A 21,271-nucleotide genomic window follows, 5' to 3' on the forward strand; every position below is an offset into this window, starting at 1 on the left:
TTTTAATACATGCAGTGACATCTTGCAGTGTTATATACGAAACGACATAATGCACAACGATGTTGGTAAAAACACTCGCTGTTAAAATAAAAAAATAATGGCGCATAAAAAACGCCCGATTCTCGAAATAGAAATCGTGTTGATCGTACATTGATAATGCAGAAAGGTCTATCGTAATACGTATTGGCAGGAAAAACTGACAGTCACGCACATTTGAAGTCTGTTGTATGGCTCTCTGGGTTCCTTTTGTGTCACAGTTTGAATCCAAGAGATATAAATAGCAAAATGAATAAATGATCGTAAACCGATCAGTCTTGAACTCGGGTCATTAATTTTCTTTGAACGTCTTCAAATCAATCTTGCTTCATCATGCGCATAAGGTGCTCGATGCGGCTCGTTTTTTCGCGATGGTCACGAATTTCTCTGAGTCACACTCGTGGTTTGCCGTTGTTTGGCAAACACATAGGATATGATTTCAAGATCCTCTAAATTGCTCGACTGTCTTCCCCAGCTCGTTCTTCGCCGGGGACAGTGAATGTCGCCAAGTATATTCACCAGCATCCATGTGAATAAACGGCATCCGGTTCGTTCACCGGACTCGAAGCAGGTGGTCGCAGCACAAAAACAGCTGGATCTTTTCACCGATCTTTTTTGCTCCCCTGTAAAATTACATGATCGTGCAATTGTATTATCGTCACGATGAACATAGCAAAATCCACCATCGTACTCTTGGTCTTTGTGCTGATGTTGTCCATCTTTGTGGCGAATGTAGCTGATCTTATTAGTGTTGATTCTCGTCTACCGGACGAGACATTGGGAGACAATAATGGAGAGATACGGTGGTCCAGGCCGAAGTATTATGACATAGGAAATTCATACGATCACTTAATATGGTTTTTACAGGTTTGTCTGTATTATATTTTCATATCTATATCTTATTTAAATTAGTGGCAATATGCGATACAAATTATATATATATTTTTAGTACGTCATTATATTCTAAAGATATATTACATAATATTTTTTTGTTATTTTTAGATATCCGATATACACATAAGTATCTTTAAAGATCCATCTAGGATATCAGAATTAAAAGAATTTTGTAGTATGACGGTAGATTCAATTAAGCCTGCTGTTGTTCTTGCTTCAGGTAATTCATATTTTACAGTTATATAATTGTACCAAGATACTATGTGTTTATTGACCAGAAAAATTACATTAATATTGTTTCAATAGGAGATTTAACTGATGCCAAAAATATAGATGAAATGGGTTCTAAGCAAATACTCGAAGAATGGCAATACTACAAATATGTAATAGATGAGACTAAAATCAAAGAAAAAACATTATGGTTGGATGTCAGAGGAAATCATGGTGAGAGGGACAAGCATTTCAATTATAATGCATATACAATCGCACAAAATAAATCAAAGAAAAAAAAATTTGCATTACACAAATTTATCTACTTTCAGATAACTTCAATGTGATCAATCTTGATTCCAAAAATAATTATTATTCCAATTATTCTATTCAAGGAAAGAAGCATCCTAGATCTTATATGTATAATGTTAATGCTGGTTCTGAAACATACTCTTTTATTGCAATTGATGCTTGCTTGAAACCAGGCCCCAGAAGACCATTTAATTTTGTTGGTATTTTAGACCAACAGGAAATTGATAAGATACAACAATTAGTCAATCAGTCTAAAGAAAGTAATGCGGATCATGCAATTGTATTTGGCCATTATCCTACATCATGTATATTGTCACAATCTAATACAAATATCAGAAATATTTTAGGTAAGGATATTATATATATAAAAAAGATATAAAAAAAATAAACTTTTGATTATTACTTTAATATTATATAAATAAAATCATATAATAAATTCATTATTTATTATAAAAGGTAGATATCAAAAGAGTATGGTGTACCTATGTGGCCATTATCACATGCTGGGTGGCATGGTACCTAACATGTATACATTACAAAAAGCGGGCTTCCTTGAGCTGGAATTGGCAGATTGGAAAGACAACAGAATGTAAGGACAAATGCACTTTTGCATAAGTAAAACAATTGCCAATACATAAATTTCATTTATTTTTATATTCTATAATGCTTTACTAATATTATATATAATATTGAAAAGGATGAGAAGGGGAAATTACTTATAAATAACCAAAAAAATTATTATTTTCTGTTATATCAGAATGAATTAACATAACTCTTATAAATGTGGCTTAAAAGAGCACGTTATATTTTTAGTTCTTGTAATAATTAATAATAAATAAAATTTATATTTCTTTTAATTTACATGAAACTAAATATTTTGCTTTGCAATTGGATCATGCAAACTTTCCTTTGTTTTATACACAGTGCATTATTTACTATTTTTCATGTAAATGTGAAATAATAAATTAGATCATGCAAACATTTTTTTGGTTTATATGCAGTGTATTTATTATTTTTGAAATATAGTTACGCTTCTTTATTTAAATTTTCTTTATTTAGTTTAAATAAACGCTTTTACTTGACACACACGCTTATTATTAGGTATCGCCTCGCGGCAATAGATCATGGCCAGTTCTCATTCATTGATATAAAGCACAATGACTGGCCTGTAGCATTAATTACCAATCCAAAAAATATGCTATTTATGATGCCACAAAAAGAAAATTCAAAATCTATTATTACATCCACGCACATCAGGTAAACGCATTTCTATTAATGCTGATAATTCTTTTTAATTATATGAAATATGTTTAACTTATAAAATTTAATCCTTATATTATATTTGATGCAGAATACTAGCATTTTCTACGGTTTCATTGAAAACTGTCGAAATTCAATTGGATCATGATGTTTGGCAAAAATGTGATCACATAAAAGGTCCTCTTTATGTATTATCATGGAATTCGACAAAGTACAAAGAGGGTATTCATCAGATAACAGTTCAGTAGATGATTCGATTACTTATAAAAATTAATTAAGATATTATTTTTACAAATGTTGTTTATATGAAATTATTTTACATTTCAGGTTCGTGTAATTGACAAAGAGGGTAGAGAAAAAGTTAGATCACATTTTTTTTCTCTCGATGGATCATGGTTATCATCACGCATTTTGCCAAAATTAGTACTGATGTTCAATGTCGTTCACATCGTAAGTTAGTTACGATTAATTAAACTTCTATTTCATGAAATATATAATAATTTTATCATGTTTTTTATAGTTTCAGTTTTTATTTGCTGTAACATTGGCATTATCAGTAGTGCCACTGTGCTTACTTCGATGTCTTCACATATATTACAAAAGTAAATATATGTAAAACTTCTAAATCTTATATTTATATTTATATTGTGCTATAAAGTATATACTGAAAAAGCTTTTTCTGATCTAGATAGAAATATGCATAGACCACGATTACGTATCAGATTTTTTCATTTGTGGCTTAGAAAATTGTGGATATTATCCACCATTGATAAAGCGTTTTATGGAATGGTATTATACTCATTGTATTTAAGTGTTGGTACGTGCATATAAATACATGTATATAAATACATTGGAAAAACTTGCTAAAATGTAATAATTATACAATTTGACATTGATTCCAGGTCCATGGACTGTGGGAGAAATAATCGAAGATCATATAGGTGTGATCTTTGTATGGGGAATATTCATTGGAAACAGATATCTACCAGGCGGTTTCACTTATGCCTATGGGTATTTTCAATTATGTTGTTTCCATTTACCGCTTATGCTAATTATAGCGCATCGAGTTGATCGTAGGTTCGTGATATTATAATATAATAATATTGTCACATTATGATTAAAGAATTTATTCTAATGCTCGTAATTATCTTTTAGATTACAAGAAGCTGAAAATCCTGCAAGACAATCCATATCGAAATTTCGTTTAATTTGGCAATATGTTCCAATTTGCTTGTTAATCCTCATACAATCTGTTATGGCCTATTTTTTATATCTAGAATATGGTATAATAGCAATATTATTATGTCCATTACGAACTGGGAGTATTATCATAGCAGCACTATTGTGTTATTATGTGAACACAATGCCATTCTCACATTTAAGGTTTGTATTGATATTTACATTATAATGTATTTAATGTTCTAATTATCTATTATCTATTATCTATTTTAAGGTCCGCTGCATCTGTATGGTCTCCTCATGGTGCCATCAATAACAATAATGCAATTTAATTAATAAGAATGATAGAATTATGAGGGAATGTTGGTAAGTTAATGATTCATATGATTATTGCACTTGTGATTATTAAATTTACAAGAAAGTTTTGAATAGATTTTCTATTATAACATGCATTATTATATTTCACACAAATAGAGATTGAAATTAAAAAGCCAATTAAAATGATCACGTAAAAATACCTGAATATTTTATGTTAAAAAATTCTAAATATTTTTTGTTTTATTACATATTTTAAAAGTCTCTTTTAAACATTTTGTATTATATAAAGTCGATGTTCCTTTAACAAGTGCCACATTATTTTATATTCAAATTTAATAATCTTAATATATAATTATTAATAATTATAATTATTAATAATTATATTTAAATAATACTATATGATTATTAATAATTATTATTAATAATTATATATTATTAATTTAATAATATATATTATTATATATTATTAATTTATTATTATATATTATTAATTTAATAATATATAATTATATTATAATTATTAGGAATTTTTAAACTAATAATTTATATTAGTTTTTTTTAACTGCATATGCTTCTGAAGCAAATATTGCAATGTGATACTTAATATTACTACTTATTGATATGATTCTGCATTAATATAACCATTACTATCTTCTACTTCCATATTGTCCAAAGTTAAAGCACAAAAGTTCCTTTCTATAGAGAAAAATACTCATTTTTATTTATTTTTATTTTTATTTTTTTTATAATGTGAAGTCAAATTAAAACATAAGAAGAGAGAGATACAAATACAATATATTTATATATTATAAATGTTGCTATATATTTATATCTCTGTCATGATTTGTCTTTTCTCTGTAAAATTAGAGCTATATTAGAACAACAGAATGTGATATTTTCCATTTTAAACAATGGAATCTTCAGAAGACAAAGCTATATTGTAATTTTAGTGTTCTTGTTCAGAATTTTTAACTAAATATCCTAATCACTTTCCTGTGACATATATTTTTCTACTTCTCTATATATTCAAGAGCCACATTGTATTTTTTTCATAATGGTACTTTAGATATATTTAAAAACAATCATCAGATTTATATATATATAAACTTATGTGTTAAATGTCTTTGTCATGGATACATCATCAAAGATAGCCAAGCTATATTAGACAATTTGGAGTTTAAACAAACGTAAACTTGTCTTTTTGTATAAAACAAAGTCAAATCATACAAAGTGCATCAAGTATACTGACAATCATACTGAATTATGCTAATTTAGAAATAGCAATTAGATTTGAAATTTTTGTGCCATTTGTATACATTATATAATGCAAAAAGATTGGCTATCTTTGATAGATGTGGAAACAAGAAAACGGTGAAAGTAATATTATTCTATTAAAGTGTGATTATGTGTTACCAAATATGATCAAACATGTAACATCACATATGTGAGAGACTTCCTTTAATATTCAGTAGTATATGTATGTAACAATAGATGAAATAAATATTTACGGAAGACATGTGTGCGAAGATGTGATACCTTAATAAATTTAATTAATAACTTTATCATATCAATTTTCCTTTTTGCGATAAACTTTTTTAAAAAGAAAAAAATTACATTTTCGAACCGACGATCGAAAATGTAGTTTTTCAATCAATATGTTATCGATCTCTGATTTTTACGTGAAGTACAGATGCCGCTGCCATTTAATCAATTCGCACACTTTCACAATTCATACACACGATACGCGATTCCCAGTTTTCATTCACTGTTGTGCGTTGCCGGTTTATGTCGAGCGAGGTATTTCGCTCCCTGTGATTGTCACCTCGATCCTAGAATAGTTTGTAAAAATGAGTAAACATCATACACATGAGATAAGTGAGCATCCTGAGGTTCAATGGGCTCTGGAGCTACTTAAGCCAGATCCCAATTATAAGGCCAGTATACTGCAGGACTATGCAGTTGAAATAATATGTGTGGGAAGCGGCTTTGGAACGGCATGTTTAAAAAATTTTCTTGGCCGCAAACCGTATTACGCGGGTAAATAATCATCACACAGTATTTTAATGAGATCATGAACACGAGATATGTTCCGATATATATATATTTTTTTTTACATTTAACCTCATTATGCTATTACATAACGGTTGTATATGTTAGTAGGTAGCAATCAATTTGCCTAATTATTTTTATTAAAATATTAAATAAGTGGAAAAAAATTTCCACTGAGATTTTATAATAATTCCTCATGAATAACAAAATTGCATAAAGTTTTTGTCGACTTTTTCATTTGTAACAGTGCATGCAATGAGAATTGAACTCTAATATAATATTATATTTATTATTATTCAGGAATACACTTACATATTGTATCAATGGCAATAGGATATGTTGCATCGCAAGCTATTAAGAAATACATTGACACTTATAAGGCCGAACGTGATAGTAAATTAAGGGATTATATCATACGACATCCAGAACTCTTTCCTGAACCAGGTAATATATCTCTTCTTATATTCTTAAAAAGAGATAATAAAGTGTATTAAAGAATAAACTATATCTTTTAACTTATATGAAATATATTTATACATAATTAAAGAAAAATAATCACTTGTTGGTTAATTAAACTGACTAAAAAGTTGTATGGTATTATCTTTTTTTTTTTTAGTACGTGTAAAATATAGTGAAATACTTGACGAATGGCATCCAATCCGTTAAGTAATCACTACAATATAGAAGTGACAGCAGCAACTTAATCGTGTGTTCTCTGATGTGAACAGACAGTACAGTTCAATGCAATGAATGTAGATGTATTGTGTGTATGTACATATTAATAAAATTTATAAGATATATATAAAATATATTGTTATAATAGAGTAATAAGAAAATAAGATTATTACATTATTTTCAAAAAGTAGGATATAAATAAAGAAGTATAAATGTTATTTCAGACTTCTCCTCCAAATAATAGGCAGATTTTTGTAGAATTTTTCTAGCATCAAAATATTTTATTTTTTCTTTCAGATTGAGCAATGTTTAATGTTATAGATGCTTGTGAATGATGTTGACTTATGTATACACTCTATATAGGAATAACATAAGTTTACGTACACTGATTTGTACATTTGGAAGATACAAATTAATATTTCATAAAATTTTTGCAATATTAAAATAAGTGAGATGCTTTTGATATGATTGATAACAGATTTAGCGCGAATCCACAATATTTGTTTTGATAACAATGAACAAAACACAATCTACTTGCACTAGAATTAAGTTTAATTCATTTCAGACTCCTATTTCTTCTCAGGATTATAATTGTCATTGTATAATCCTGTACCTTTAGAATCTCCTAGCCAGGGATACCTGTTTGGACATTCTCTACATGTTTCCATATACCTGTTAACATAAATAATGATAATTTTGAATACTTTTATAATTTTAACTTTAATCATAACTTTAGCAATAAGAATTGAGTAATTCTTCATATGTAGAATTAAATCAATCTCTACCTCGTTGTTGTGAAATTTGCTTCGGCAGGCTTAAAATCTAAAGCACACTTATGTGGATTATTGCATGGTGGACCTGGCAAGTTCTCTTTCTTCTTACATGACCATCCTTCAAAATTATGCAGAGCTTTGATCGGTTTCGGATCGGTCATCCATGTTAATGCCTGTGTGGCGGTTACAAAATAAACATCAGGTCTGTAAAAATATTCATAAATTATTTTATTAAAAAATGTTAGATATTTCTTAATAAAAACATATTTCATGTATTTTTACTCACAGTGTTACCACCCAATCGAGGAATTTTGACAGACCACGTTCAAGCTCTTTAATTTGGAACCAATTAGTATGGAAGGGCATCATGTATGGTGCTCTATTCTGCTCGTAATATCTGTTAAAATCTTCCTGCAACCATTCAAATACTTCTTCAGGATCATGATTATGAAGCACACATTGATCCAAATAAGGACAATGGCCACCTTCATAACTCTCCACATAATGTGCATTTAGGGGTAGCTCCCAAATACCTGATAATACACAAATATTTTTTTTTTAAATATTACTGTATTAAAGATACTACTACTTATTTAACAATATGTTTTTTCTATTTTTGTCTTTTGCAATTTCAGTTTCTATATTCATATTTTACATTGATAAAACTGAATCTTCATCACACTTTTATTACCTTGGAACGATTTGGTGGGACAAGTACCCGCCTTACATTCATGTGGGATCTTGTAATCAAGAGTATACGGCCAGATTGGCACTTTTAAGGGCGAGATTCCTATACTACTGTCATATATGTATCCAAAGTCCTCCAGTACCTTGTACTGAGTGTTGCGACCGGGTTTCAAGTAAGGCGCTCGCATACCAACCACTTCACTAGTCGAAATGTTACTGAAGTGTTTTAGTATTTCACGCATCCCGATCATTTCGCCGACCCATTCTTCGTAGCCCTTGTCCTCCAGGCCTTTCTGAAGCCTGAAAGATATTGCTTTGTCAGCATAACGAATATTTCGACGCAATTTAAATGTATTCACTCACGAGATCGTCTCGGTTGCAATTTCATGACCATCGTGCGCCAAACTCTGAACCATATTATAATTGCAATACTCGTGAGAGAGAAAGAAAGTGCCTCTTAACGGACAATTGTTGGGATTCAGACGATCTTGGGTAAATATCTTCTGATAATGATCGAAGTTGTTATGATTTATCGCACCGTCGAATGTCATTATTATCATTTGTGGTGTCTAGAATGATTCAAGATTCAATTGTAAGATGAAATTGTATCTATATGTATTTGAATAGATCTTTAGAAATCTTGTAAATCATTATGAAGATCTGCAATCAAATCATCATTTTACCTCTTCTGGTTGAAGACCGCCAGGAATAATTGTGCCGTCTCTGGAACAGAAGCAATACGGAAGCTGGCAGTTCGCCGTGTCACAACGCTCGGCCAAATCTGTAGGTGGTTCGGTGATTGGTGCTGGTGCTGGAAATTAAAAGACACTTATTACAGTTCAGAAAAATTACATATTTTGGTAAACGAACGAAGATTAGGAGTGACGCGCTTGAAAAGTAATTATATAAGTTTATTAGATGAATTGTTTTTTAAAAGTTTATTATTACCTCTTTAAAGTCAAGTTTTTTCGTCATTGATAATAAATATTTATAATTTTACGATAAAAAATATTTGCTCACTAGTCTCAATGGGTCCGCATCGTGCTTCGTTTTTGAAAGTGCAAAACTTGCTGATGTCATCAAAGTGCAAACCCGATGGGCATCGGTTTAGATACGGGTATCCATCGACGCACTTCCAGAAAAGAAAATAGGATAATTATGAGTTAAAATCGTAGCAAACTGATGAAGTAAATCATGCAATCACCTGATAAAATCTTCTGCATGTTGCCGGATCGGCGAAATTGCCATTACCCTGGCCTTCTGGACACCTAAATTCCTCGTCTTTCTTATCCTCGTCCTTTTTGCTCTTTTGACTATGCACTAAAATGAAGAAAGGCGAGAATTGTGAACGAATGTGCAATACGAGGTAACGATTTTTCATAGATACACGACAAATATATTAATATATATTTCATAATATATATTTCTCGTGAAAGTAAGCATTTCATAATTAATCAATTTTACGCACGAACTTAAATTTCATCTTGTTGCGCAAATCGAAATGTTTTTATTCGTCCGCGAGAGCGACGAATTTTAGCAATCTATTCCGATTACGAAGGAAATTTGAATTTAAAAAATTTTTTTAGGAATAAATCATATGGTTGTACAATCATACAAGTAGAGAAAAATGCTCGAAAGCCATGCTTAAGCCAGGAAAATGTCAAGGTTGGGATCACTTGTTCTAAACACGTTTATGCTCGAGTATTTGCGCTCTTGTGTCCTGGATAGAGTCAACTGACTCAGTCAAGTATCTACGTTCCACTTTTACCACGTTCTTTCTGTCAACTGTTGTTACGCCTCGAGAACCGCACGATTACGATCAATAGCGACAAAGCGGTGACTTTAATGAATGGATGATAATTATATGAACTGGAAGTTGTATAACATCTTAAAAAAGATATTTTTTGCATTAAGTTTTGAAATTTACACATCAATTGTGTTTTAGAAGTTGAATTAAGTTAAGAATTGCAAGATATTAATTCTCGTATTTTCGATTTTGATTGACTAATTGTATCATTATGTATTACATCATCGAGACAAAGAGATAAAAATGGCACCTCGCATATACAGAAAGCGTATAGAAAATATAGGCGGGAGAAATTCCAGAAGAGAGGTTTGAGAAAGCGAGAAACATGATTGTGGGCATTCCAATATGTTTGGACACGTGAATACGTACGGACCAATGTTCGAATCGTTAATTTATTTATGCTTCTTTTGGCGAAATGCATCGCATTAAAAGTGTTTTAAAAGAGATGCTTATCGCATAAGCACATAGTAAAATAAATTTTCAGTATTAGCATATCTTAAAATCCATTGTATATGTTTTATCGTATTTTCATGTTGAAGATTTGAAACTCAAATAGAAACCTATGTATATCGGATGTTCAAAAAAATTTTACATCTTCATAGAAAGTTGAAGTTTCAACATGCGTGAAATGCACATTTTATTACTAAATAGTTTTTATTATTCCTTTTAAATGTTAATTTGAATTCCAAAAATTTCCTAAAAGAATATTGATATAAAAATTTAAATTCACTACAAGTTAATTTCATCGCGTGATGCATCATTATTTTTACTACTAAATAGTTTTTATTATTCCTTTTAAATGTTAATTTGAATTCCAAAAATTTCGCAAAAGAATATTGATATAAAAATTTAAATTCACTACAAGTTCATGCTACAATTTCATCGCGTGATGCATCATTATTTTTGGTTAGCCAATTAAGTATGTATCGTATGTATACTTTTACATGGAACGCACAAAGAATTTTCAAGTACCAGAAGAGTTCTTTAATTATTCCATGCGCGATTGTACGTTCGTATTCACAATATGCGCAAAAATTGCACGTTTTTTTCGTTTTAAAAAAGGCTTTTGTAATATACGTTCGCGCAGTAATAAGCGAATATATGTATACATGCTTGAGAGCTATGCAGAATGCAATCAAAGTTTCTTAAATAGCTCGCATTTTTCTTAACAATAAAATTAATAATTAAAAATTTGATATTTTTTAAAATTATATTAATGACTTATTATTAAAATTTAGATAGGAATCAATAAGACGGAAATAGGAAGAGATACGAAAAACGAGCGAGTATAATGAGAGAAACTGTACGATGCATGATCAATGGAGATCCGAAGATATTAAAAATGATGTGCAAGACCTCACATATAGAGAGAAAGTAGCACCTGTGAAGATTCTTCCCAATGACCTTATAATCGTGTAGCACTTTTTTATTCTGTATGTCCCTTTTATTCTAATAATAATAATAATATTGTAATTAAATTAAAATTAGATAATACGCATTTAATTATGCATCTAAATGTGACGAAGATTATGTTTTTTAAACATCACACGCACGCCAGTCAATAGCTCCGTTTAAATCTCGATGAGGTAAAATAATTGCATGATGATTCACAATAAACTACAGAGTTATTACTGCACATTCTCGCGCGAGATTAGAGATTACATCTGAGGAAATACTCAATAATCGTGTAACTTAAACGTGCTATAATTAAAATCCTGCAATGTCGCGAAATCGGCGAATTCACTTTCGCCGAACTTCCATAACGTATAGCGGATGTTTGTATTCGAAAAAAAACTATTTGAAATGAATTTAAAAAAAAAGATTATTTAAAAAAACTTATTCTTGTTGAGGAAAATTTCTAATCTACGAAGCCAGGATGTGTATTAATGAGATTTCGGAATTTTCTTAATTTTGTCTTGCCTAATTCTTGATAAATAATGAATTTAATAAAATGCAATTTCGTAAATAATTTTTCCTTTAGTTCTATATATATATTTTGTAAATAATCTTTTCTTCAATTCATCTATTTTTTACAGGATACCGATAACGAAAGCGAAATATATATAACGTAACTTGTCAAGAGAAGTGTCTGCATTTACGGATGTCAAAAAAGATTTGTTTAGCGGTAAAGTGGAAAGTGAAGGTACACCAGTGCATGTTGGCAATGACGTTTTCTCGCTCAGATACAACATTTCCTTCTATCATTCAGACGTATGCACATATATACGGCTGCACGTACGTATGTACACACGCATGTACATACACTATATGCGCGTAAAACAAATCTTATGTAAACGCGAGTGAAATTGTGCTGATATACCAAATTCGCCAGTGTCATCTTTCTCTTCCTTACAATTTTTTCCTATTTTTATTTTATTATAAATTGATTGAAAAATTCTTGTTATCAAATAAATACATATTTTTTATCTTTTTTTATGTATATGTATAATAATCTAGACCAATTTTTAAGTATGAAGTGTTTCTAATTTTTTGTTTCTTAATTAAATAAATATCATTCATTTTCAGGAAATTTATCTTGGTAATAAAAGCATAAATATAGAATGTGAGAGAACTAATTAATATGTAATTATTTATTGGATCGAGAATATTTGTATTTATATATTTCCTTGATCGCATGACGTTATTGATAAAAATATCAGCCATAAAGAGAGAATTGTAAAGAGAAGACTAAGAAAAGATGCCGAAGAATGCTCCTTGAAGGATACTATCGACCTAAAGAAAAAAAATAAAGAAAAAGACAAAAATGACATGTCAGTAATGACCTGCTAGAACTGGTCAGACCGAGAGAAGCCAGACTATCAAGTCAATATACACTTCAAGAATCCAACAGACAATCGTCTGGGAATTTCGTAATTTTTGAAAGCGACTGCTGCTAGATACGGACGATATGTCAAGTATTGCTGCGCGAGTGGGAAAAGGAATTTTATCAAGATCAACAAAAATTTAAATTAGAATTTCGTAATATCCGGAAAACGACTATTACATGTTGAATAATATCGAAATGTCAAAGAGAAATGTCGCGTGGCGCCAAGCGAGAATTTTAAACAATTTCTCTCATTTTCTGACTTTCTCAGATGCATATAATCTGATCTCTCAGAACAGGAACAAATTAACAGAGAGAAAGGTGATCGATGTAGGGAATAAGCGAGGGCGCGCCTACCTGCTACAATAGTCAAGACGGCGCAGAGGAGCGCCGTTTCCTGGAGTCTCATCGTTCCGCGTCTCGATGTCCTGGACGAGAAGCCGTGTTCCGTTCGGGTTTGGCTCGCACGTTCAGCGTCGTTCAACTCGTGCGATCACCGCGATCACCGGGGGGAGAACGTATCATTAGCCGATCGCGACCAATCGACCCACCAGGCTGATCCGCTGCCACGACACTGTCCGATATACGCCGTTGCCATCGGCGCGGCACTTCTCAGGAACGAGGTACCGTTCTCAGCTCACATTGGCTGACTACTTTCTACCGGCCCGCCGCCGTAAATCGACGAGAAAAGCGTGTCTCTCATATCAGACATATCACGACATAGCACGCATGTCGCAGCGTGAGATGCACAGTTTGCTCGCGGTTGATGTTGCCTCCGACCATCTCGTCTTGCTTTCAAAACAGGGACAGATTGCCCCGCGGCAATATTTCTTCGACAGAAATCGCAAAGATCATTCGAATTGATGAAATTATATCAACGATAATTATGTTTATTCGCTGGAGAACATTGGACGCGATCACTGTTTCTATGTAGAAACGTAGTGTGTAATTGTATAGTTGCAATGTTTTTATTTAATATTGAAAAAGAGATTTTTATCGAAATCTTCATGTGCGATATGTACAATAATGTTCGCGTAACCCGATAATATTAAATACAAATGTGCATGTTAAACTTGCACAATCTTAATTATCCTATTAATCACAATTCTATACTATTATATAGATATTAAAAATATGAGTTTCTTTGTCGAAATGCGCTATTATGGAAAGCTCATTGCTATTAATTCTAAATGATAGAAAAAAACATATCCGTCTTTCCTAGAATTTTAACAACATGAGAATTCTTAACAAAGTGATTTAGGAACCGGTCGGAAGAATCTTCTCGCAGATGACTCATAACTCGATTTTAGCAATTTGCGGTCCCTTTTTACGCTTTTCTTTTTTTACAAGCTTCTTTTTTATGGTATTTTCATTGTACTCTTTTTTATGTTCGTATCCAGAGCGTGTCCAGCGGTTTTTATACGGATTAGAATAGTTCGGATCCCGTTCCGTGATACTCAGCTCCTGCTTGACTAAGTGAATCATCGTGATGGTCGATTTGTTCAGCAAGTGACGCATCTGATTGGTAAAGTTCAAGGACCAGTGTATCGTAGGATTCCATTTCTGCTGCATCTTCAGTATTCTATGAGTGATTTCCGGCAAATGCAGAATAATATCTCCAAAGAACGCAGTGTTTTCCAGGATGCTAGATAATGCTGTGACAAATATCTCTCTTTATTTTTTTATCATAACTTTTAATTAATTTTTTTCAATAGTTTTCATTAAATTCATTCCAAATATATACAATTAAATAATTATACCATCTTTGACATTGATATCTTTTGGAAAAGAGCTGTTATCTGGTATGAAATCGGCCTTCTCGATGATACTTTTACTGGATTCGATGACCTCCATTACTTTTTCAGCTAGCACCATGATCATTTTGTACAGCCGTTCGTAATTGTTTATTTTTAGGAGAGTCTGTATAGCTTCTATGTGCTCCTTACGTCGTTGAACGAATAGTTTTTTAACTGTGTTACAAAAAATTAAAAAGTTAAAATTAAAAATAATTAAGAGATGTTACAGATTAATTGTGCTTATCAATTTCATAATTTAAAGTATTTAAGATATGAAGTAATATATATAAACTAAAATGAAAATAAAGCACATTTATTCTATTTTCCAATGAAAAGAGTATCTTTACAATAATATAAATATGTAGCATTAACATTGTTCTTCTTTGTCATGCCTTTATACTTTTTTTAAATTTTTATTTTTATTTAAATCTTTAAGATTAAAATGTGTGTGTGTGTGTGTGTGTGTGACATGTCAAACTTGAAAAAAAAGAAAAATATAAATGTGTAAAAGATAGAGTTAATAAAATGCAAAAATGAAAAATAAAATTCAATAAACCATAGTTCATATACATAGTTCTTCATCGGATTTGGAGTCGCCGCTCTTTTGCGGCTCGTTGGTGATTGGTCCGTCATTTTCCACCTGCGCATGCGCGATAATTGCCAACACCATCACGATCAATGCAACAGCGTAAACGAAAACTCGCCGATTAATTCGTGACTGGAACATTGTGAAAAAATTTTGCCAGCAAGCAGACGATGTCACCGACTGATTGTTGCTTCACCGCTATTTTATCGAGGCATATTAATCGCGTGAATTAATTGATATGTCATTCGAACACAGCCACGCTGCAATCTTCACTACTTACGACACCGATGCCATCTGCCGAGAGTTTCTTATCCAGCCGAATGTCATTTCCAGCTTTCTGGATCGTCGAGAATTATCGGCGATTCGTCCCGATTCGCTCAAACCAGTCGATCGACGATCAGGAACATCACGAATAATCCGACATAAATGCGGCGTAATCTTCGTGATTTCATGTTGTTCTCGATAATAGCGAGTCGCAAGTGTAAATCCGCGAGGTAAGAAAATGTTACGTATTCGGCGAGCATGTCGTACACAAGGTGTCGATCGACTGTACACGTGACGATATTTTTCTTGATATGTTTAAAGTGCATCCTCGGGATCGTCGACGCTACGCGCTTCCTTCTAGTTCCTCGCAATAATTTATGTCCGCGTCGACAGTAAACATGGCGGCGATGGACGGCGAGACGAAACTTGACGCAAGTATCATCCTGTTGCAAATGTAACGAACATCATAATATTTTGAAACGTTTTACATTTTTCCTTGCCACGTTAGAAAGACCAGGAGAGCAATTTTTGTAGAGATATATTCTTATAAAAATATATATCAAATTTAATATTCGATATTTGTTTTAATAGATGTACGATGATGTTACGTACACTGTGGATCCGCAGCACATTGAGGGTGAGATGACAATAGGTACAAAGCAAAAATCAACAACTTTAGGAGAGCCAGAATTTAATACATTAGATGAACCTATCAGAGACACAATTGTAAGTGTATATTGTTCTATTACAACTTCAAAATTTATTTGTAGAAAAACATTTTTTTATATTTTTATATCGTTTCTATTCGATATAGTTGAGGGATGTTCGAGCAGTAGGCAAGAAGTTTTTCCATGTTTTATATCCTAAAGAGAAAAAAAGTCTACTTAAGGAATGTGAGTCTACAAATAATACCTCTCTATTGTATTAAAAAAAAAGACCTATAATATGTTATATATTTCAGGGGATCTGTGGGGACCATTAATATTATGTACATTTATGGCAATGTAAGATATATTTATATAAATATATATAACAAATCTATAAATCACTTATATTAATTTATAATTATTATTTAGGATATTACAAGGTTCAACTGATGCAGCAGATAATTCAAATGATGGAGGACCTGAGTTTGCAGAAGTATTTGTTATTGTATGGATTGGATCTATGGTCGTTACATTGAATTCAAAACTATTGGGTGGAAATATGTAAGTTAGATTATATGCTATGCATATGCGTGTGTATATTATGATTAACTTAATTGTTTTATAATTATGAAAAAATTAACTATTAAAAATTAATTATGATTAACTTAATTGTTTTATAATTATGAAAAAATTATATCTCTTTTTTAAATATGTGTAACAATTTAAATTTGCAGATCTTTCTTCCAAAGTGTTTGTGTCTTAGGATATTGTCTATTACCAACTGCCATTGCATTAATTTTATGCAGAATTATACTAATAGTGCAGCAAACTACTCTCTTATTTATCCTAAGATTCATAATCACTATGATTGGATTTTTGTGGGCAACATATGGTGAGTGCATTGATTTTATTATATTAATGATTACATTGATTTGTAAGAAACTTACAATTCAGTATATCTTATTCTTGTTATCTGAATAAATATATTAAAGTTTATGTTAATATTTTAGCATCTATGGCATTCCTTGGCGATAGTCAACCTACAGGGAGGAAAGCATTGGCGGTATATCCAATTTTTCTTTTTTACTTTGTCATATCGTGGTTAGTTATATCCCATACTACATAAAATGCAATGCCATAATCAATTTGTCACAAGACTGTTACATTGCTTTGGCCTTCTGTATGAGTTCTGAAAGATGAAAAAAGAAGGGACAGAAGGAAATGCAAGTATTTCATATATGATATTTTTCGTATTTGGACATATTCCAGTATCATGCTTTTGTGAATAATACACATATAGATATATATATAGTAGTCAAGTATTTATTATCTCTTTAGATTATCATTCAATATGTCAATTATAAGATTTCTAACTATATCCTAATTCTATTAATTGCACGTTAGCAATTAAGCTAAATTTATTGTACAAAAATATACTCTTTCTCACTGAAAAAGATGAAAAAAGGATTGAAATTGTCAGAATAGATATATTATACATTCAATTGAAACATAGACTAAGATTTACAAAAAATTGTTCTGTAAAAGTCATAGTCTATGTTTCAATTGAATGTACCTGGAATATAGATTAATAAAAAAAAAACATGCGATGTAGTATGAATAATGATGGCTTATATCATTGACTTTGAACTGCATTTGAATACTTCCTATACTTCCATAAATTTTAGTGATCATTTTTTTACTCTTTATCGAATCACAATTTTTTAATTATAACAAACGGTAGAAATTTTAAATATAATTTGTACTTTTCTGTACATGTACATTATGTATATATAGGGAATTATGTTTAAAAATCATTATATTATATACAATATTAAATAAAACAATCTAGTGTAAAATAAGAAACATCTTTTTCGTTGTTCATCTCATATATGCGAGAAGTATCTTTGCAATTTCTGCAAAAGAGTTTTACTATCGTAGTGTCCAGGATAGGCGAGCAACGACTTTTGTACTGCGATATAACTTGTCTGTAGATCTCCAACCTGCGTGTATGTATCAAACAAATGTATAATTATAATCGGTATACATAATAGAGAAGAAAATTAGAAGTAATTACCTCGTAAGCTAAATATGCGCTGTTAAAATGTGCTTCGTATACGTAGCTAGCGATGTTGGCTGCCGCGTGGAAATAGGTTCGCGCCGCGGTAACATTCCCATTACGCATTTCTATTACGCCAAGATTGTTATAGGCCAAAGCATGTCTATTATCGCTCGCAATGGCCAGCCTCAAGCATTCCTCGGCCATTATTATATCGCCCAACGTCTGCAATCGGGATATATCCTTTATAACTTATATTTCAAAATAATAGATTATGAATTATATGTACATACAATGGCAATGTGAGAAATGTTATACCACACATCGGCTAAATTTTCATCGGTTGCAAGATTCAATGCTCTCTCAAAGCAGGATATAGTATGATCGTATTGCTGAGCATAAAAGCAGCAGAGTCCAAGATTATTGAACAACTCGGCATTGTGTACACCCATCTGCAGGAGACGTCTGAAAGAAGAAATATATATATATATATATATATATATATATATATATATAAATTTAATAAAATAAAATAAAATATAAGGATTTATTGAGGAGTAAAAAAGTACTTACAATCTATTTATATTTTCAACGTTTTAAATTATATACATATTGTATACATATTACACATACCTGTAATAACGTAAAGCTAGCTCCGGCTGATCATTATAAAAGTGATGCATGCCTATACTGGCAATCGCTTCAGTGTGAGAAGCATCTTCCTGCGCAATTATCTTGTAATATTTCATGGACATTGTTGTATTATTCAGGCCCTCGAATATACGACTCATCTCTGTCAGAATTGTAACATCATTCGCGAAATACTCGAGGCCTCTCTTACACGTGTCTAGCGCAGTCAAGGGCTGATCGAGCCTGACGTAGACTCTGATCAATCGTAAAATAGTTTCGATATTTTTATGATTTTTTAATGCCGACTTGAATTGTTGTTCTGCATCTCTCACTAGTCCCAAAGTATAATAACACTTTCCCAACTGAACCTTCCACCACCAGTCTTTGTACTGACAGACTTGGGTCGCCTGAACAGCCAAGTCCAATGCCTGTGATATTTTATATTAGTTTAAAAAACAACGAATATATATTTAAATAATTTATACGTTATATATATGATATACACGCGCGCGTAACTCACATATCTCGCATCGTTTTCATGGTAATATATGTATTCAAACAACGGTTTCGCTATGCTTTGTTGATTAGCATATTTAGTTATATTCAAGCGCGATAACTGGATAAAGGGCCCACCCGGCTCCGTCAGCATCGACGCAGTACCAAGTCTTAAAAGACGAAGATTCACAATTTCAAGATTCAATTTTCTCTTAATATTTAATACATATGCATGAATGCATTGTATATATCCACCTAACACTACGTCCTGAGCTCGCTGTAATCGGCCTGGCAGTCATTGCTGTCCTCGGTGTTTTCAATGCTTGTTCAATCGATTGGGACATCGCTGCCTGAGTGGCGGGTCGCACTACCCCGGTAACAGGTCTACCTTTAGAATAAAAATTCCATATTTTATTTACATATATTATAATCTACTTAGACTAAAAATCCGAATTGACATTTTTCAGGTGAGCTATAACAAACCGGATTGAGATTTAGGTCGTACTCCTTGACCGGTGTAACTGGTACCGGGATTTTTCAATGAAGTCCCTGGCCTTGGCATCATTGATATCGCATAATTGTCTAACAGAGTTTCCGCAATTCCCTCCTCCTCGCCTTCAATGTCATCTACGTAGACTTGCAATGTTAAGGCACGCATTTTCAAGACCCACACAGCCTGGCAACCCAAGTTTCATGGTGATCCAAAAATAATTACTATTCTCTGCATATGAAAGAAAATGTATACCTGATCCAGCGGATTTTTTCTCAACAAATCGGTGCATATCGTAGCGCACGCCTCGTATTTCTGCCGATTGAATAAGCTTAAAGCTTGAAACAACTCCATATTCAATATATTGTAAATGTCGGAGCAAACATTAGCTTCGCCACATTGATCCGATTACACAGTGTTACTCTTATGCTTCGAGTCTTATACATCGCATATATCTATGTACCTATATAAGCGGAGTTTTATCGATTATTCCTTCCTTGCATTACTTCTTTTTTCAACGGTACAACAGAAATAATCAATTAGTATAACAATATATGATTGGTATTTGTTCTTAATCATGTGAGACACGATATAATTTTTGACATTTTCTCTTTATTGTAAATATAAATGAACAAAATTGATGTAAATATACCTTGATTTTCTAACATGATTTTGAGCTATTAAAAGTCATCATATTTTTATTTATTAGAAAATTGCAATGGCATTTGTTGGTAAAAATAACTCAAGGTTAGAGAAAAAATAATCAGTTGTAATTCGTAACGCAATTTATAAATATATAATTATTGTTGTAGTATATAATTATTGTTGTAGTATACGAGAAGAATTCGAACGATATTTCGAGAAGAAAAATATACAATCTTTGATGCATTTACATAATGCTTTTTTGGTACGCATTATACATATTAAGCACTTTTTTTATTATTATTATGAGAATATATATTGTTTGCACTTAGATGACAGAAAATAAAGAAATGGATTCTTCTTAACTATACGACGCTTTCCAAGACATCCTCGAGATAAAAATACCGCAGGTTGAATTTCAAATTCTTTTCAAGAAAGTTAGTTAATTGTTACTTTAATTGTTTCTAAAATTTCATATAATTGTCAATTTCAGATAGATGTAAGACCGATGGTAAAGTAACGTGGAACGAATTCATTTCCTATTTATTGATAGAATCCAGTGGCAGGATTTATATATTACAGGCTTTAATTTCTTTTTATCGAATACAATATATATAATGATTAGTATATAAATAAGAAAT

At 31.5% G+C, this 21,271-nt stretch overlaps 6 protein-coding genes and 2 long non-coding RNA genes across 13 annotated transcripts; 5 read left to right on the forward strand and 3 right to left on the reverse strand.

Moving 5' to 3' along the window:
* Positions 1–195: 195 nt before the first annotated feature.
* On the forward strand, positions 196–4,409 carry LOC105252812 (transmembrane protein 62). Its single transcript, XM_011260397.2, has 13 exons — positions 196–903; positions 1,039–1,150; positions 1,237–1,374; positions 1,473–1,799; positions 1,909–2,041; positions 2,554–2,709; positions 2,804–2,951; positions 3,040–3,162; positions 3,233–3,314; positions 3,401–3,529; positions 3,615–3,789; positions 3,868–4,095; positions 4,166–4,409. The coding sequence occupies exons 1-13, from the start codon at positions 700–702 to the stop codon at positions 4,221–4,223; spliced, it is 2,013 nt and encodes a 670-aa protein (XP_011258699.1). The 5' UTR covers positions 196–699; the 3' UTR covers positions 4,224–4,409.
* A 1,499-nt stretch (positions 4,410–5,908) lies between these two features.
* On the forward strand, positions 5,909–7,389 carry LOC105252811 (NADH dehydrogenase [ubiquinone] 1 subunit C2). Of its 2 annotated transcripts, XR_002192619.2 has the most exons (4): positions 5,909–6,246; positions 6,559–6,702; positions 6,875–7,025; positions 7,231–7,389. XR_002192619.2 is itself a non-coding variant. In XM_011260394.3 (3 exons), exons 1-3 carry the CDS (start codon positions 6,057–6,059, stop codon positions 6,922–6,924), a joined length of 384 nt encoding a protein of 127 aa, XP_011258696.1. In that variant the 5' UTR covers positions 5,909–6,056; the 3' UTR covers positions 6,925–7,059. The 2 variants fall into 2 exon arrangements, 1 of the variants encoding a protein (XP_011258696.1); XM_011260394.3 differs by lacking the exon at positions 7,231–7,389 and having other exon boundaries at positions 6,875–7,059.
* On the reverse strand, positions 7,194–13,619 carry LOC105252810. The gene is made up of 9 exons (XM_011260393.3): positions 13,382–13,619; positions 9,598–9,713; positions 9,414–9,525; positions 9,077–9,204; positions 8,757–8,962; positions 8,398–8,693; positions 7,993–8,239; positions 7,719–7,910; positions 7,194–7,605 (listed from the first exon to the last, which is right to left on the reverse strand). Exons 1-9 carry the CDS (start codon positions 13,431–13,433, stop codon positions 7,503–7,505), a joined length of 1,452 nt encoding a protein of 483 aa, XP_011258695.1. The 5' UTR covers positions 13,434–13,619; the 3' UTR covers positions 7,194–7,502.
* LOC109610106 lies at positions 11,662–13,374 on the forward strand. Of its 2 annotated transcripts, none has more exons than XR_003122487.1 (3): positions 11,662–11,786; positions 12,237–12,439; positions 12,727–13,374. It is a non-coding gene; the product is annotated as an uncharacterized LOC109610106 (long non-coding RNA). The 2 variants fall into 2 exon arrangements; XR_002192620.2 differs by having other exon boundaries at positions 12,237–12,435.
* A 527-nt stretch (positions 13,620–14,146) lies between the features above and the next one.
* Positions 14,147–15,547, reverse strand: LOC105252807 (coiled-coil domain-containing protein 134). Of its 2 annotated transcripts, none has more exons than XM_011260389.3 (3): positions 15,391–15,547; positions 14,785–14,994; positions 14,147–14,679 (listed from the first exon to the last, which is right to left on the reverse strand). In XM_011260389.3, exons 1-3 carry the CDS (start codon positions 15,545–15,547, stop codon positions 14,318–14,320), a joined length of 729 nt encoding a protein of 242 aa, XP_011258691.1. In that variant the 3' UTR covers positions 14,147–14,317. The 2 variants fall into 2 exon arrangements, with proteins under 2 accessions (XP_011258691.1, XP_011258692.1); XM_011260390.3 differs by having other exon boundaries at positions 15,377–15,501.
* LOC105252808 (protein YIPF6) lies at positions 15,490–18,053 on the forward strand. Of its 2 annotated transcripts, none has more exons than XM_011260392.3 (8): positions 15,490–15,900; positions 15,992–16,124; positions 16,262–16,396; positions 16,485–16,563; positions 16,632–16,674; positions 16,747–16,878; positions 17,052–17,209; positions 17,328–18,053. In XM_011260392.3, the coding sequence occupies exons 3-8, from the start codon at positions 16,262–16,264 to the stop codon at positions 17,441–17,443; spliced, it is 663 nt and encodes a 220-aa protein (XP_011258694.1). In that variant the 5' UTR covers positions 15,490–15,900; positions 15,992–16,124; the 3' UTR covers positions 17,444–18,053. The 2 variants fall into 2 exon arrangements, with proteins under 2 accessions (XP_011258694.1, XP_011258693.1); XM_011260391.3 differs by having other exon boundaries at positions 15,992–16,101; positions 17,328–17,779.
* Positions 18,054–18,097: 44 nt separating this feature from the next.
* On the reverse strand, positions 18,098–20,416 carry LOC105252824 (tetratricopeptide repeat protein 8). Of its 2 annotated transcripts, none has more exons than XM_025406656.1 (8): positions 20,244–20,416; positions 19,982–20,174; positions 19,754–19,886; positions 19,524–19,668; positions 19,007–19,431; positions 18,667–18,838; positions 18,392–18,598; positions 18,098–18,317 (listed from the first exon to the last, which is right to left on the reverse strand). In XM_025406656.1, exons 1-8 carry the CDS (start codon positions 20,340–20,342, stop codon positions 18,201–18,203), a joined length of 1,491 nt encoding a protein of 496 aa, XP_025262441.1. In that variant the 5' UTR covers positions 20,343–20,416; the 3' UTR covers positions 18,098–18,200. The 2 variants fall into 2 exon arrangements, with proteins under 2 accessions (XP_025262441.1, XP_025262442.1); XM_025406657.1 differs by having other exon boundaries at positions 19,982–20,125; positions 20,244–20,403.
* Positions 19,702–21,243, forward strand: LOC112637278. Its single transcript, XR_003122486.1, has 5 exons — positions 19,702–19,880; positions 19,966–20,735; positions 20,820–20,895; positions 20,963–21,040; positions 21,124–21,243. It is a non-coding gene; the product is annotated as an uncharacterized LOC112637278 (long non-coding RNA).
* The last annotated feature ends 28 nt before the right edge of the window (positions 21,244–21,271 follow it).

Source organism: Camponotus floridanus, unplaced genomic scaffold (assembly GCF_003227725.1).
Source record: "Camponotus floridanus strain SB8 unplaced genomic scaffold, Cflo_v7.5 scaffold15, whole genome shotgun sequence".
NCBI classification, from domain to species: domain Eukaryota; kingdom Metazoa; phylum Arthropoda; class Insecta; order Hymenoptera; family Formicidae; genus Camponotus; species Camponotus floridanus.

Excerpts from the sequence above, each read along its gene's own strand:
- LOC105252808 (XM_011260391.3), top strand. The coding sequence starts at position 16,048 with ATGTCCGCGTCGACAGTAAACATGGCGGCGATGGACGGCGAGACGAAA. Across the intron at positions 16,102-16,261 it reads ACGGCGAGACGAAACTTGAC|ATGTACGATGATGTTACGTA; the intron begins GCAAGTATCATC and ends TTGTTTTAATAG. Across the intron at positions 16,397-16,484 it reads AACCTATCAGAGACACAATT|TTGAGGGATGTTCGAGCAGT; the intron begins GTAAGTGTATAT and ends TATTCGATATAG.
- LOC105252811 (XM_011260394.3), top strand. The coding sequence starts at position 6,057 with ATGAGTAAACATCATACACATGAGATAAGTGAGCATCCTGAGGTTCAA. Across the intron at positions 6,247-6,558 it reads CCGCAAACCGTATTACGCGG|GAATACACTTACATATTGTA; the intron begins GTAAATAATCAT and ends ATTATTATTCAG. Across the intron at positions 6,703-6,874 it reads AGAACTCTTTCCTGAACCAG|TACGTGTAAAATATAGTGAA; the intron begins GTAATATATCTC and ends TTTTTTTTTTAG.
- LOC105252824 (XM_025406656.1), bottom strand. The coding sequence starts at position 20,342 with ATGGAGTTGTTTCAAGCTTTAAGCTTATTCAATCGGCAGAAATACGAG. Across the intron at positions 18,599-18,666 it reads ACATTTCTCACATTGCCATT|ACGTTGGGCGATATAATAAT; the intron begins GTATGTACATAT and ends TCCCGATTGCAG. Across the intron at positions 18,318-18,391 it reads GCGCATATTTAGCTTACGAG|GTTGGAGATCTACAGACAAG; the intron begins GTAATTACTTCT and ends ACATACACGCAG.
- LOC105252810 (XM_011260393.3), bottom strand. The coding sequence starts at position 13,433 with ATGAGACTCCAGGAAACGGCGCTCCTCTGCGCCGTCTTGACTATTGTA. Across the intron at positions 9,526-9,597 it reads CATGCAGAAGATTTTATCAG|TGCGTCGATGGATACCCGTA; the intron begins GTGATTGCATGA and ends CTTTTCTGGAAG. Across the intron at positions 8,694-8,756 it reads ATTGCAACCGAGACGATCTC|GCTTCAGAAAGGCCTGGAGG; the intron begins GTGAGTGAATAC and ends AATATCTTTCAG.
- LOC105252807 (XM_011260389.3), bottom strand. The coding sequence starts at position 15,547 with ATGTTCCAGTCACGAATTAATCGGCGAGTTTTCGTTTACGCTGTTGCA. Across the intron at positions 14,995-15,390 it reads CAAATCCGATGAAGAACTAT|TTAAAAAACTATTCGTTCAA; the intron begins GTATATGAACTA and ends TTTGTAACACAG. Across the intron at positions 14,680-14,784 it reads AGATATCAATGTCAAAGATG|CATTATCTAGCATCCTGGAA; the intron begins GTATAATTATTT and ends TATTTGTCACAG.
- LOC105252812 (XM_011260397.2), top strand. The coding sequence starts at position 700 with ATGAACATAGCAAAATCCACCATCGTACTCTTGGTCTTTGTGCTGATG. Across the intron at positions 2,042-2,553 it reads GATTGGAAAGACAACAGAAT|GTATCGCCTCGCGGCAATAG; the intron begins GTAAGGACAAAT and ends GCTTATTATTAG. Across the intron at positions 3,530-3,614 it reads CTCATTGTATTTAAGTGTTG|GTCCATGGACTGTGGGAGAA; the intron begins GTACGTGCATAT and ends CATTGATTCCAG.